Genomic DNA, 16,545 nt, shown 5'->3' on the forward strand with positions numbered 1-16,545 from the left:
TCCATTATTTTTCAGTATTACTAACATCTCAGACAGCTCCCTAAGATTCTGAGTTTGCAAGCAAGCCGTTTTCTCACTAAGAGGGAGGGAGGGGGATGTCCTAAACCAATTAAATCAGTCTGATCCAAAAAAACCCCCACAATAGTAGTAAATATCCATGTCTTCTTTCATTATTGACCCCTTTAACTCTTTCGCATTAGGAAGTTTGGTCTTAGAACTAACTTAAGTCCTATTTGCTGCAACTGTAGCCTGCTCACTAGGATTCTCTTATCAGGCTAGATGGAAACACCCAATATCACCTTTCAGGAAAGGCTTTCTGAGGAAGCTTGTCAGTCTTACCTTCTCTAGGTTCCATTATCACACACTCAAGTCTTTTCTCAGGGGGTCCATTTCAGCCTTAGTTGGTGGTTACCATCTTCAGAACCCTCTTTAATAGTCCCAGACTTGGAGTTGGGTTCAACCAGGTGGATTCTGGTAGTCTTACAACACAAAAGACAACATTCTTCCTGGTTCCGTGAGGGAACTTGGTGTTATCATCCCCATTTGACAGATAAGGAAACAGAGATAAATTAATTAGTTACAATAAATATTAGAGTATTCCAGCTTTGAGTTCAAGGTCCTTTCCATCACTTCTCTGAGGTCTCTCCAACATGGCTCAGGATGTGTCCTGTAGTTAATAGAATGGGACAGTCCCCAGACTAGGGGGTACCTGGGTAGCTGACTATTCCTCCTGGTCCTTTGCCACATTGTGCTGACCTTTTCGTTTCCTGCCAGCTGCTTGACTGGACCCTATCCTCTAGGCAGGGATTGTGGGAGAGCCAGAGAGTTCTTAGAGCCAGTTCCCCGCCCTCATGAAGTTTACAGTCTAATGGGGGAGAAAAAGAAAAAATCAAAACAGGTTCAATTCAATAAATATTTATTCACAGATAAAGCATCATACTGATTATAAACCGACATTTTAATGACATTGATGAAGTACAAGCCTCTTCGCCTGGTCACTTCAGGTCCTCCCCAATCACTTCTCACTTTAATGAGAAATGAGAATATAGGGTTCTAGACCTAAGATTCTATGACCCAGACCCCCTTCGCCCTATCTTTGATTCTGGCCAAATTGCCACCATCATCCCCAACCACCTTCCTCCTTTCTGAGCCTCCTTCAGGCTCAGTTGTAGTATCCACTTCTCTTTTAAACTCTCTAGAGATATTAGACTTGAACTAGATTCCAATGCTAGTTGTGTGACCCTAGATAAGTCATTTCACCTTAGTTAGCCTCCTCCTTGATAATACACTTGAGTGTATTAAGGTTCCATCTAATTCTTCCTCAGGGACCAGTGGTGGGAAGCTGAATCCACCCCCAGCACCCCCGGCAAGATCCCCAACAACAGAGCTGTCCAGCAAAAGTCAACAGGCCCTGGCCTGGGTGGGCACCCCACAACCCGGAGCACCCTTAAGGAATGGAAACATCCACATGGCAGGTAACCTGGCAGGTCCTGGGCAGGTAGCCCACCTGTCTCCCACCCCACCCCAGCACCCTTCGATGGGCTTCAGTTATTTTGCAACAAACTTGAGAAGTTGAGTCATTCTCCATGGGCTTTCGGGTTTACTAAGCAGACATTTTAGGAAGCAAGTCTGTTCCCACTGTCCTGGGAAACTATAAAGGTAAAGCTGCACCTCCCCACCACCACCACCCTGAGGCACCTGCACTAGCAGAGGTATCATCTGGGACAACCAACCATGAAAAATAGGGGGTGTGGAAAGAGGATGGCCAACCTTTAAAATGCTTCAGAGGAATTGGGGAGGCAAAAACTGTAGGGGAATAGGCCATTAGGTCTGGAGTTGCTTGGGCCCACCATAAGGAGATGGGGCTCTTGATATAGGAGGCCCTCCTCTCAGGACCCTGCCCAGTGAGCTCCAGGAGAGCTGGGTTACCTCAGCTTGTGCTTTTGAAGCTAGGCTTCCCTTTGACAATAAAGGCAAAGGGTCCATCTCCCAGCTTTACCCAGGAACTCCCGTTTATCAGGACTATCCAGGACCATCTAGAGGGACTAGATGCCACCTTTGACCTTGGAGCCTACTATCAGCTTCACTCTACGTTGGCCCTGCTCAGGGAATGTTTGTTGTTGGAGGAGTTAAATTTTAAGTGGTATCACTTTAAAATTAGTTGTGTTGGAATGCCACACTGCCAGGAAGGGGTGTGGTTATAGGTGGACTCTGGTCCCCATCCCTTCCTTTGTCCCTCTTCTACCCCAAATGATTGTAAAAAATAAAATAAAATAAAATGGGCAAAATGCTGTCTTGGATATCAGGGGATGGCGGGGGGGAGTATCTGTAGTCACTCCAAATGTGACCGCCATGATTAAGCAAGAGGACACAGAGAAGGGCTCACAGTCTCTGATCCCTTCCCTGGGTGTTTTATTATCTAACAGACTTGATCGATGCTCATGACGGCCATTAGTTGGCACTTTTCTCATTGTTTCTTCTTCTAGGTCCAGATGACTTTGAGTCCAAATTTACTTTTCATTCAGTAGAAGACTTCCCTCCTCCTGATGAATACAAGCCATGCCAGAAGACATATCCCAGCAAGGTCCCCAGAAGTGAGTATGGATCATCTCTCATACACGAGGCAGAATGCTTTTTCATTCTCCCATTTCTGGATGGATGTCGGGGTACTAGCTTGAGTAGAAGAAGCAGGATATTCGAAGCTCAGTTTCAGGGTTCAGATTCTAGAGATGGCCACAGATGAGCTTGGTGAGTCATTTAACCTCTTGGGGCCTCAAGCCAGTTGGCAATGTCCTTGAATTTAACTCCAAAATCATAGGCAAGTTGGGAAGGGAGTTCCCACACCAGAAGGTCCCTGGCTGAAGAAAACATAGATCTCTCACTTATTTGTGTATTTCCCTATAAATCATAATGAATGCACAATTCAGCCTCTTGAAGGATTGTGGTCATAGCTCTGTAATGGAAGGAGTCTTAGCCATCTTCTTTAGAGATCCACCTGGTCCAAGGCCTTTTATAAATGCAGAAATTGAGGCCCACAGAGGTCAAGTGATTTGTCTAAGGTCATACAAGTAACAGGTGACAAAGCTGGGGTTCCAATTCAGAAGCTCTGATGTCAAGGTTTTCCATTGCACCACTCTGCAAAACAAAAACCTTCATAAATGTTTATTGAAAAATACAAGGGGCAGCTAGGTGATGCAAAGGATACAGCAGCAGCCCCGGAGTCAGGAGGACCCAAGTTCAAATTCTACCTCAGATACTTGATAACTACCTAGCTGTGTGACCTTGGGCAAGTCACTTAACTCCATTGCCTTAAATAAATAAAATTTTAAAAAAGAAAAATACTAACTCACATTTTATTTAAATGCTTTAGGTCTGTCTGTAACCCTTTCCCCACAACAGCCTTGTTAGGTGGGTATAAAAGTTTTGTTATCAGCCTTTTACAAATGAGGACTAAGGGCTAATGACTTGCCCTGGGTCATGCAACTAGTCTGGGTCAGAGCCAGTATTCTAAGCCTCTCCTCTTCTGACCCCTTCAATTCAGTTTTCTTTTTAATTATAAACTTCACAGACATCATCAATAAACTTGAACACTGTCTTATCTGAAGAACAGAAAAGAGGGTTACATATGAAACTCATTTCCAAGCAGTATCCACTCCATCAGGTTACATCTCAGTGAATACATAAATAAATTTGTAAAATTTAATTAGTCATTGATCTTCCAAGGAGAACTGGTGAACCATCTTTCCATTTCATGGACCAGGAAAAGTTGGTTTTATCTTGCATAGAAGGCAGGCTATAGATATACATATAGACAAACACAAATATTTATTTATACATTTGTGTACATATATATATATATATATATATATAGTTTCTTAAAACATATATATATATATATATATATATATATACATATGCATATGTATATGTGCTGAATTAAAATTTGGCCTCAGACTAGCTGTGTGACCCTGGGCAAGTCACTTAACCCTGATTGCCTCCCATCCAGGGCTATTTCCAATCATCCTGATCCCATATCTGGCCTTTGGAACCATATGCTCTAGAGGAGAAAGTGAGGCAGGTGACTTCGCACAGCCCTTCTCACTCCAATCCAATTCATGTGCTTGTCATGGCATCACCTCCCTGGTGTAGTGGTCATCTTTGAAAATGAAGAACATGGGGGCAGCTAGGTGGTGCAGTGAGGGGACGGCTAGGTGGCACAGTGGGTAGAGCACCGGCCCTGGAGTCAGGAGTACCTGGGTTCAAATCTGGCCTCAGACACTTAATAACTACCTAGCTGTGTGGCCTTGGGCAAGCCACTTAACCTCATTGCCTTGCCAAAAAAGAAATGAAGAACAAACATCTTCATATGTGTATTTTATTTATATGCATAGACATATCAATACTGAGACATTCAATACAAAGGATGGTAAGGGGGGGAAGTGGCAAAAAAATACAGTAGAAAATGTAATTCAGGAGTAACAAAAGAGAGAAACCAACAATCTGTAGACAGTAGCAAATCTCCCTGCTTCTAAATCTGAATATTTGTCTTAAGAAGAGAGTTTGGCGGCCCTGGAAATATGGAGCATCAAATGGCATCATAAAAACTGAAATAACTTCTATCTGAAGCAGGAAAAGCTCATTACTGATGAATCACTTCCTAATTAGCTCCTATACAATAAATTCTTGATTTATGAGACCAAAGATCAAAATCAATAGCAAATCAAAATAAAGACTAAAAATGAAAAGACAGTTTCATTGCCATCAGCATCATTGCCAATTATAGTGTTCTTAGGTTTTCAAAGGCAGCTAGGTGATACCACAGTGCAGAGCATGGGGCTTGAAATCAGGAAAACTCATCTTGAATTCAAATCTGGCCTCAAATACTTACCTGTGTAGCTGGATAAGACCCTGGGTAAGACAGTTCACCCTGTTTGCCTCAGTTTCCTCATCTGTAAAATGAACCAGAGAAGGAAATGGCTAACTGGCCCAGTATCTGCCAAGAAAACACCACAACCATTGCAACAATGTTCAAGGAAGTTTGTATATATTAACTATTTAAACAGATTGTGGCCACTGAAATGAGAAATGAATCAAAGGATAGATTTTACCTAGATTTTTCTAGGGCCGCCTGGAAAAAAGTCAGATTTTGGAAATTCAGTCACCATAACAGAAACTACCTCTAAACAGGAACCCAGAAACTACCTCTATCAGCAAACATTTTTTCTTCTTGTCAAAAGAAGTAGAACCAAGGAACCACACCAGTTTAGTTAGTCAGCAAGCATTTTTTTAGTAAATATTTTATGTTAGACACTGTGTGAAGTCCACTGGTTTGCAAATAAAATTAATTAAATAAATTTAAAGTGGTTTGTTATATCTTACTGAGGATGGTGGAAATTCATGAGTGATACTATGTCTGAAAATAGTGAGAAACAATGAAGGATAAAACAAATGTAGAGCAATCCGTATCACATTTACTCCCAGGCATTAAGGATTTTAGCAATGAAAAATTTTAATGATTATTTCTGTTGTATTTTTTATTCGATAATCAAAATGTCACCCTGGTGGCATATCACCATCTAAATGAATACTGCATCTACTAGAAAATGTAAGATTCCCTTAAGTAAATAATAATAGAATATTGCTGACTGATGACTGATCAGTCATGTTACTGATTACTGACTGATTTGAGGACTGATTATTCATGTTAGGTTGGAAACAAAGAGATGAATGCTTACTAACAATGTTGGCCATTGTCATGGAGGATGGACACACAGAATCCAGCTAAAAAAGGAATTCCCTCTAAAGAAAGGCTCCCCAGATCTTCTTCTAAATGATATCGTATTGACTACATTAAAGTCTATGACACTAAACAGTCTCCTAAATAAAATTCATAATCTTTCAAAAGAATTGCCCTTAATTATCCACAAATGATTGGAGTGCCTGCTATCCTGAAAGTGATGTGCAGTTGGATGAGAAACCATAGATTTGGTTTATCTTGGACTTGCACATTAATCTGTGCTTTGAATTGGCCAGGCAGAAGAAAAAAGCTGGATTGCCTTTAGGAAATGACAGTTTTAGTTTGCTTTACAAGAGGTTGACCTACAGCATGTCGGGTGGTCTCCTCATGAAGGATTTATGGGAGGGCCTGAATAAACAAGAGTCACAAAGGAAGAGAATCTTATTGCCTCAGTGGACAAAATACTGCATTTAGAGTCAGAAAGAATTCAGTTCAAATTCTGCTTTAGATATTTATTAGCTGTATGACTGGGCAAGTCCTTTGGTTTCTCTAAGCCTTAGTTTCCTGATCTGTAAAAATATAACACCTCTCTCCCAGGGTGGTTGTGAGGAAGAATAAGATAACATATGTACTGTACTTAGCACATCTTTAGCTATCATCATTATTCTTAGAAAAAGACATTACCCTTAGAAGGTCATTGACCCCATGAATAAGATCACAAACCATCAAAATAGCTAGAAGCCATTGACTAAGTCAGGTGGAGAGGATATCATTGATTTCAGAGAAGCAGCCACAGACCCCTTAAAGAATCTGAGTCATAGAGTTTATAAGGATAATATTAGAATTCTGAGGAAGATAAAATGGAATTATTTTTTAATATACTAGTACTAAGATGTTGCTTCATGGGTTGCTGGTTTAGTGGAGAGCCATAGAATGCCACAGTCTCCAAAGAATTAGAAATGTTCTATCCATATAGTGACAGAAAGGTGCCTGGTGTGCATGAACAGGTAGCAATGTATTTCAAACAAGGACTGATGAAAGATGCCAGAAGTTAAAGATGTCATTGGAGAAAAAAATTGAGTTGATCTTGTGGGAAAGAGGGGAAAATGAATTTCAATGGAACCTTTGCTATGCCATGAGAAAATGAGGAGGGCCCCCCCCCCAGTTCACTGGATGGACCTCCTGTGTTGATCTCATGAACGAAGATGGACAAAGACCACACAAGATGGGCCAGGAGGGATGACTTGGTAGCCAAGTGAGATTGCTTGGGGATGAGGCATTAGAGGAGAAGACCATATCAATAAAATTCCCTTTCATTTGAGTTATTGGGAATTCTAAATGAAAAAACAAGCCTTTTTACTCTGACATTCTTTAATTTAATTTGTTGTAGTTGTATCATCTCATTTGTTCTTCTTTTTGTTGTATCTTTGAGAAATTACCCAGTGATGAGAACTAGATGGGGCAATGTCATCTTGTTTATCCTTCTCGATGTCTTGTTTATCCTTCTTGATGTCATAGACCTCTCGGGCTGTCTAGTAAAAACCTCTGGACCCCTTCGCAGAAGGGGGTCTCAGAATAGAATAATGTTTTTAAGTAATTGAAGGAAAGCCTAAGTTTCCGTTAGAGATCAATAAAAATAAAAGCATAATATTTTTCCATCCAAGTTTACTGACTTCTCAACATCTGTCTACAGAAGCTAAGGTTAGATCGCCTGCCCATTCTGGAACAGGGGATTCTTTATCTTCAGATACCTCACAGCCTCTTTGAGCACCTTTGAGTTCTCCTGTTAGAACTGGGCCCACTGCTCTGACTTTAGTTCTTGATGGAAATGGAGACTAGTTAGCACCCTCCCACTCCTATCCGGAAGGACCATCCATCGTGAGTAGACTCGGTGTGGCATTGCTCTGGTGCTCAGCAGGAAGGAGTAGAAACAACTACGAACTGATATTTGTGGTCTTCAGAAATGAGCTCACCCTCTCAATTCAGGATGGGTGACTGGGAAAGAGATGCATGAATGACCCCTGGCAAGACTCAGTGAGCATGTGAGCGCCTGTCCTTGGGAACCCCAGTGCCAGAAGCTATTAGATTAATGCAAGTCCAATCTTTGATTATTCCAGTCTGCTAACACTTCCGTGTCTCTTCCTGCCCCTGGCTCACTATTGACCTGGTTCCTTTGTAATTTGGATTCTACACGGTTGAGAAAGCCATGTCATCTTGCCTCTGAGGAATTCATTGTCCTGTACCAATATGATTGTGCCCTTTGTCTCACATGCTTGAGCACACACACACACACACACACACACACACACACACACACACACACACACAGTAAATACTCCTATCCCATGCTTGTATTTACCAGGAGATATGTTGTTGTCTCCTTTTTTGTGGCTTCTAGACATTTCCTTGTTCTGTTCTCAGGGCTTTAAACAGCTTACTCCCCCCTATCCCTGATACCTGTCTCTAGGAGGCCCCTGCACCTCTCTATCCTGATGGAGATGTTTAAGATCCCTTTACCCTTTAGTTCACCAAGATGAGGTTGAAATGTTTCAAAAGGAAAAGAGAACATTTGCAAAGTATGGATCTTATACTGTCTTACCTAAAAGAGTCATCGTTGTGCTATGAAAGACCCCCAGATGTGAAGAGTTGGGACTGTTGCAATAGCCTCTTAATAGTCTTCCCTGTCTCCAGGCTCCCCCTACCCCCAAATCCATCCTCTACACTGCTACCAAAATCAGGTTGTGTGTTAATATGGACATATTATACACACACACATATATTTTTTTGTACTTTGTTCTCAATCATGGAGGTGATGCTATGACTTGCAAGTGAATTGGATTTAAATGAGGAAGGGCTAATGCAAAGTCCCCAGCCTCTAGAACCATCTGCATCCAGTGACCAGATATAGATCAGGATAAATGGCAATGGACTCAGAAGCAATGGGTGACTTTGACCTTTTTACGATAAGGTCTTTCCCAAAATTTAGGGACTCCCCTTCACTTTTCTATTAAAATATAAACACTTTAGATTGGTATTTAAAGTGCTCCAGAGTCTGGTTTCAGCCTATTTTCCAGGTTGATTGGACATTCCTTCCTAGAGTGCACTTAGCTACACTTAACTAAATGAGCCTCTTTGGCAGTTTCCTGTACACAACATCCCAACTTCCTTACCCCCCCCCCCCTGGATTCTTCTTTAAAATTCAAATATGGAACTAAAATCAATTTTTAAAATGTATTTAAATTCTATTTTTCCCAATGGACAAAAATGTCTGTTCTCTTTCCCCCACTCATCACTCCCATTAAAAAGAAAGAAAAACAAAAATTTATTTTACAACCAAGCACAGTCAATAAAAACACATTCCTGCTTTATCTATGTCAAAAAAATGTGACTTTCAATTGAGCCCTTCACCATTCTGTCAGTTGGCACCATGTTTCTTCATGAGTCCTCTGGAGTCATGATTGCTTGTTGAATTAATGATCATTGAATTTATTATTTGATTTTTAATTACATGTAAAAATAATTTTACAATTTTTTTTTTAATTTTGAGTTTTAAATTCTTTCCTTCCTTCTCTTCACTCCTCCCTTCCTGAGAAGGCAAGCAATTTGATGTGGATTATACTTGTGCAGTCATGCAAAATATATTTCATATTAGCTTGGTTGCAAAAGAAAACACAGACCAAAACCAAACAAGAATAATACAGTTTTTGGGAAAAGTCTGCCTTGATCTTCATTGAGACCCCATTGCTCCTTTCTCTGGAGGTGGATGGCATTTTTCATCATGAGTCCTTCAGAACCCTCTTGAGCCATTGGATTGCTGAGAAGAGTGTCATTTGCAGCTTAAAAGATGGTTGAGGTTAAAGAATTAAAATGAAATGAGAGAACGCTCACATTTTGTCTTTTGCGCAGATGATCCTCATGTTAGAACAGTCTCCACAATTCTGCCTTACAGTCTCTCTAGCTTCCTTCAAAGCCCAATTCAGGTGTGAGCCTGGACAAGTCACTTAACCATCATCTGCCTCAGTTTCCTCAACTATAAAATAGGAATAAGAACAGCACCCCCCCCCAATGGATTGCTGTGAGGATTGAGAATAAATATGTGTAAAGCATTTAGCAGAGGGCACATAGTTTCCTTCCACATACAAAATCTTTCTTGAGCATCCATATCAATTATGATTTGCTCTCTATGAATGCAATACTTATTTACCTGTGTCCTCCTAATAGCATATAAACTCATTGAGGGTAGAGACTGGCTTGTTTGTGTGTCCCCAGGACTGAGCACCATTGGGGGCCATTAGAATGACTGCATGGGGTTAAAGCCAGGTGTGGCACAAGCCAACCTTGAACCTGGTCTCCTGGCTTTGAGATCAGCTCTCTAGTCATTGGGCTATATGGCCTTTCCTTCCATCAAACAGGTGCTTAATAATTGCCTATTGAACTGTGATAAAAGACATCAACAGAGTCCATTTGGAATGACTGCAGTCCTGCACGTAGTCACTATTTGGTAAATGTTCATTAGATTGGATTGGAAGGGAGTTAGAGACTCAAAGAGCCAGACATGGAATTCATACATAGAGCCAATGGGAACAGAGAATAAATTTCCCAGCCTAGCTATATTTGACATTATCTGGGAGTTGGAGACAGGTGGACCTGGATTAAAACAGCTATGATGAGGAGACACGAAGGAGAATTATTAGGGGCTGGAAGGCTGGATCATTTATTCTAGACTATGCATTTACATGCATTCAATGACCATTTATAAGATGCTTAATGTGTACAGTACATATAGCATGTAAACTATACCCATTTATGAGATGCTTACTGTATATAAACATTAAGGGTAGCAAGAGCTTTTGCCTTTTCTGACAGTGTGTCTGCAGCTAAGACCATGAATAAGAAAATGACTACCAGGTCAAGAATCTCACAAGATCACAAGTTTAGAGACAAAAAGGACCTTAAAGGTCATTACTTCCAACACACTCAATTTTACAGATGAGGTAACTGAGTCCTAGGAATGTTCAGAGGCTTGTTTGGATCATACAACAAAGAACTCAAGATCTGAACTCAGATTTTCCTGACTACAAGTCCAGTGCCTCTTAATTCAAAGATCTTCAGTTGATTGAGTTTTATAACCATTAGTGTCTTTGCTACCCTTGCTTACAGATGCAGATTTATAAACTTTCTTTGTCCTGAGCCCCCTGGTATGTTAATTCATCCAGATTAATTAAATCACATCTACTGTCTTCAGGCCCAACTCCAGGTTCCTGGCTCCCATCAGAAGCGACTGGAAGGGGCAATGAGGACTCCAAAGGTCGAAATACTCAGGTAACAACAGGCCTCAGACTATCAAAAGTCCAAGTCTGGAATTCTCTCCAGGGACCAGAGAATGAACCAGGACACATTTTCTCCCAACTGTTAAAAATTTGTCCTCAATTTTTCCCTCAATGCAAAAACTCATGGATCTTAAACAAAGAGGAGAAACATGAGGTTTTATGTAATTATATTTTTTAGGAGAGGTAGTCTAAAAAAATTTAATATTTTATTTTTCAACTATGTATAAAAACGATTTTCCCATTATTATTCCAAATTCTGAATTCCAAATTTTCTCCCTCCCTCCCCTGCCCCCTTCATTGAGAAGGCAAACAATTTGACAAAGGCTATCTGTCATGTGATTTTAATATCTGACTTTGGGAACAAAACTTTCCCAGGTTCTCTTGAGGCATATTGTAGGAGGCCATGACTATTCCTAAAGGGGATTATATGGGCTAGGAGAAAGACCGTGATTGCTAGATACAGCAAACTTGCCCAGGAGAAAGCTCCCTCTGTGAATGCAGGTGGATACCTTCTCTGAAACATAGAGAGCTGCTCTGCCTTAACCATTAGGATATAAATATATTCAGAATTCTTCTTCTCAGTCCAGGTGGAACAGGACAGTACAGGGAAAGGAGGAGATTTGAAGGATGTTGGTTTAAATCTCAGCTCTGCTACTTACTAACTTGTGTGACTCGTCATAAATTACGTTGTCTCCTTGCATCTCAGTTTCCTCATCTATAAAACAAGGGAACTGAATAAAAATGACTTTTTCAGTCTCTTTTCTATTCTAAATCTATGATTTAAATCACAGGACAGCTTCTGATCACAAGTGAAAACCAGGAAGAGACATGAGTTAAGGAAGAACCTTGGGTAATCCAGGACAGTCCTTCAACCCAGTTGAAGATATTTAGGCTTCCTACTCCCCAAAAGAGAACCTTCTTTATCTCACACTGGTGGTTCAGTTCTCATCTGTAAAAGTTATTATTGGAAACATTATATCAGCCCCTTCCTATTCTGGTGTTTCAGTTTGTTTTGTTTTGGGTTTTTTTTCCGGGTTGTGAATGTGAGACAGCTCCAAGAATTGAGGTTTTATTGAAGCTCCATTAGTCCATTTGCTAACTCTTTGATGGAAGACAAGAAAGGTGGCATGGCTAGGGGCACCTGGAGAGCCACCCCTAGAATCTTAGGGTTGGAAAATTCCAAGGTACCACCTCCATCATCAGTATCAGCACCATGGCCAGAACAGGCAACATTTCTAGAGCCACACTTTAACCATCCTCCAGACATTTTACAGGCAAGACACTTTATGTTCTCTCTTGATAGTCACCACAACTCCATGAGAGAGGTACTACCAGTATTTCCATTTTAGAGATGAGGAAACAGGCTCAGAGAGGTTAAGTAACTTGCCCAGGGCCGCATAGCTGGCACCTGAGATCCTTCGCACCCACAGCTTCTTGATTCCATGTTCAGCACTCTGTCCTTCAGGCTGCACTGCTTCTAAGTTAAAGGGATTCCAGAGAGCATTTGGAAAGAACTTAGCTCCTTTTTTTCTCGCCGGTATTAATCATAGAAGATTCTAATGTGAAGTGATAGAATGAATATCTCTGTAACATGAAGGTGCTTTGTAAATGTGTATTATCATCAATAAGCATCTCTCGGGATCTCTGTTGCCCTAATGGGTCCCCTGACTCCAGACATCACTGAACATTATTCAGGTGAGCCAGGACTAGTCTTGTTTCTAAAAGTGGTCATCTGCTGGGAGCCTACTTTAAATCTAATTATTTCCATATCCAGGAAACAATTCTTTGTGTTTACCAGCAATTCCAGTCCAATGAACTTTCATTTTGGTAAAATCTTTATCTCTCGCCCAGAATATCCAAGTCTTCAGCAACACAGGATACTTGTTAAGGACAGCAGCACAAGAGGCTATACCAGCTTTCTGGCATTTCTTAGAGAGTAACACCAAGAATCATTAAAACATGAAATCTCAGGGATGGACCTCCAAGGGATGTTTGTGGTCATTTATGCACCCAAACTTGAGTGGTCCAGTATTGAAAGCAAAATGATCTCAGTTTCACTCCCACATTTCTAGTAGTTCTATCTTGGAATCCTGGACAAATCACTTTCCAGTTAGGTTGAAGGTGACCCATACTTTCCCCTAATGGATTCTAGGGGAGCATGAGTCCCTCATACATACAACTTTGTCAATGATTTCATTCCATTTTAAGTTCATGTTTGATTTTTTTTTGTTTTTGCAAAGCAATGGGGTTAAGTGACTTGCCCAAGGTCACACAACTAGGTAATTAAGTATCTGAGGTCAGATTTGAACTCAGGTCCTCTGACTCCAGGGCCAGTGTTCTATCCACTATACCACCTAGCTGCCCCCTCATGTTTGATTTTTGATGAGAAAAAAAATCAGATGCTATGCTCATCCTGGAACCATCTGAACAACTTTGCCACATAGGACTATAGGGAAAAACCATTGTACCTCCTACTTGTAGAGATTTTTTGCAAAAGGCCATCTTGAGTTCTGGGTAGGGAACAGGTGAGAGCCATACCTGGAATTGTGGCATTTCAGAATTTGAAGAATCATAGAATCCTATATTGAGAGCTTGAGGGAACCTGAATAGTATCTAGCTTTCAAGGCACTTGGAAAGATCTGTTACACCAGAGTCCATCCCCTTGACCAGATCAGATAGGTGAGGCAACCTTCTCACGTAGTCCTCAGAATTGTATTATCTTTACAGTTACCACTGAAAACTCTCCGGTAAGAAGACAGATGAAGTAAAAATCCCATCATTGTGCCCTGGTCTGAAGCAGGATGGAAGATGTGCCCAGGAATGCCATCAACCACCATACCAAACTCAAGTAGTTTTTCATCTGACAAACCAACTCAGAACGTATTTATTATAGTTAGGTCGTTTGCACAGGCTTTGAATCAGTGTTGTAGATGTCTTTTATTTTAGCAATTTATTTTTTAAATATGTGGCAGCCCATTTGTCTAAATCAGGACAAAGAGGAGTTTTGCCCCAGCTTGATTAGAGGGATTGAAGAAGGGGCATCCACTCTTCTCCCTGTCCAGTATTCATTCCATGACTGTAAATAGCCATGGGGGCTGGCCCTTCCTGGATCTTTAAAAAACATTTTTAAAATCACCTTTAGAAAAGTTTTAGCTAGCCCCTGTGTTCGAGAGTACATGGCAACTTGTCAGTGACGTGATTCCATTGTCTTAACTGCACCAGCTAGGTAACGAAACCAAAAAAATGCCTTACAGAATGGATAAACAAGGAACGTACTCCCACTACAGCAAATGGATGCCACCAGTCAGCTTGGAATGGCCAGGATGTCATGACTCTCTAGCCCTCCTCCCTCTTTCCTCTGATTTTCGATATGTGGATTTTGTTGCCTAATGTAAATATGACCCTTAATAAAAAAGAAGGAATTGTTTCCATACAATGGCCGTGTTGTTCTTTCTCTAACCTGGCAAAATAAGCCAGTTCCACCTAATGTTATCCCCCCCTTTGCCTGTAAGGCTGCCTGCCATTTCTCCTTCTGATGATCTAAGAAATATTTAAGAATCTTGCAAATGCTATGATTGGATGCCGGGAAGATCTTGGGAACTTGTCCTCGGGGCGCTTACACCCCACTGCATTTGTTCCTGAGCCCCCTTCCTTATAGTATCTACTGAGCTCTTTCTCTTTCGTTCTTGGTTTCTATGATGGTGTTTCTGAACGAGGTGGATAAGGTGATGTTGCCTCCAGTGTATACCCTTTACAGTGAAGAATGTTCAGTATAGTTCAATATTTGAATGAGTCTGTGATCTCGTCAGTAGGTATTCTCAGCCTTCATCTTGCCTTCATCCATCCTGGGTGTCTCTGATCCTTACCCTCCCATTCACTTACTACTCATTGTGTTGGGGGCCTTTAAATGTAGTGAGGATCCAAGCAGAGTCTGCCAGCTGATCACCAGGGAATCACAATCTTGCTGCATGCTTAGCCCACCTCTCACTAAATATAGATAGACAGACAGACAGATAGATGGATAGATGGATGGATAGATAGATACGAAAGCATACAGAGAAATTCCTCCATCCCATAGCTGGTTCATCTCATCCTTCCTAAGGACAATCTTCCTCCAGCAGGCCCAGTTTCACTTTTTTCAAGAAAAGTCAAATAGCAGTGAAGCTCTATGCTTTGGGGAATTCAGTTTATCCCCCAAATTAGTGGTGTAGTGGATTTCTCCTCTCCTCTACCCTATACCTCACCCTACATCTTTTAAAGCCACAGAATCATGGAAATATACATGACCCATATTCTCTTCATCACAGAATGGCCAGAGATGCTCTAGCCAGAGAGAAGCCCTGTGGACTATCTCTGAAAAATGAAAAGATATAATCAAATCAACAAGCTATTACTGAATGAATGGAAAATATTTATTAAGCCCCTACTGGATGCAGTCAGTCACTGAATTAGCAACTTCTTACACTAATCACTGGTACATGGTTGCTAGGAACAATATTGGGGCCTGGATTTTTCCTCATAAAATGTTACATAAAAGAACCTCAGTCTTGTTGCTTGATGAATATTTTTCCTGCTTCCTCTTTTGTTTGTTTGTTTGTTTTTATATTTTTCAAGGCAATTGGGGTTAATTGTCTTGCCCAAGGCCACACGGCTAGGTAATTATTACGTGTCTGAGGCCAGATTTGAACTCCGGTCCTCCTGACTCCAGGGCTGGTGCTCCATCCACTGCACCACCTAGCTGCCCCTGCTTCCTCTTCTTCAATGATTCTCATTGTTACTGTGGTCTACATGAGACCCTCCCTGTTTAAAATATATTTCTTGTTTGTTAAGGATTCTTTTTATAAATCAATTTCTTGGTGCTGAAATTATTAGCAATAAATAGAAATACCAAGAAACATACCCAACATCAAGATTGGAGATAAGGACCATCCCCGGTTCAGAGCTAAGATCAGGATTTGACTTAGAGGATTAAGGGGTCATTTTAATCTGATGATAAGACAGAATTCATGATGGGGCACAAATGTGCAGACCCAGAAACTCCCTGGGGAATATGGGCCTAGATAAACATCTTTTAGGGAAATGAGTCTTGATATACGTGCATCGGCTTACACATCCACAGTCAGATGAGGAGAAAAAATTCTTAACTCAAATGTTTGAACTCTTTGATGAAGAGACCATTAATAATGTACACTCCCATCCCCCTCAACAAAGCTTGAACTGGTAGATTTGCTCACCCCGGGCCCCATGCAAACCCTCCCCTGTTTTTCTGGGTTTAAAAAAAGAATTAAATTATCAGTCTCTTTTGCTACAACATCTCAATTTCTCCAAGAAATCCTCCTACTCCCCCCTCCAACAGCCATCCCTTATAGCAAAGGTATTTTTAAAGAAAAAAAATAAGCGACAAAAATCAGCAAAACTGATCAAAACATTGACAAGATTCAAAAAATATATGCCACATCCTCCCCCCCACTCCATCCT

General features: G+C 40.9%; 1 protein-coding gene across 6 annotated transcripts in view; it reads left to right on the forward strand.

The window, feature by feature from the left end:
- The window catches only part of WIPF3 (WAS/WASL interacting protein family member 3), a 69,782-nt gene extending 55,279 nt beyond the window's left edge, over nucleotides 1-14,503 (forward strand). For 2 of the 6 annotated variants that reach the window (XM_074195569.1, XM_074195568.1), the window contains exons 6-7: nucleotides 1,326-1,475; nucleotides 2,487-3,840. In XM_074195569.1, the coding sequence (XP_074051670.1) occupies nucleotides 1,326-1,475; nucleotides 2,487-2,743 (407 nt within the window). In that variant the 3' untranslated portion in view covers nucleotides 2,744-3,840. Of the gene's footprint in view, nucleotides 1-1,325; nucleotides 1,476-2,486; nucleotides 3,841-5,708; nucleotides 8,850-10,982; nucleotides 11,060-13,794 lie in introns of those variants that run through there. The other 4 variants (XR_012470434.1, XM_074195570.1, XM_074195572.1 and 1 more) reach the window with 4 other exon arrangements.
- Nucleotides 14,504-16,545: the final 2,042 nt, after the last annotated feature.

This window comes from Macrotis lagotis, chromosome 7 (assembly GCF_037893015.1).
Source record: "Macrotis lagotis isolate mMagLag1 chromosome 7, bilby.v1.9.chrom.fasta, whole genome shotgun sequence".
NCBI classification, from domain to species: domain Eukaryota; kingdom Metazoa; phylum Chordata; class Mammalia; order Peramelemorphia; family Peramelidae; genus Macrotis; species Macrotis lagotis.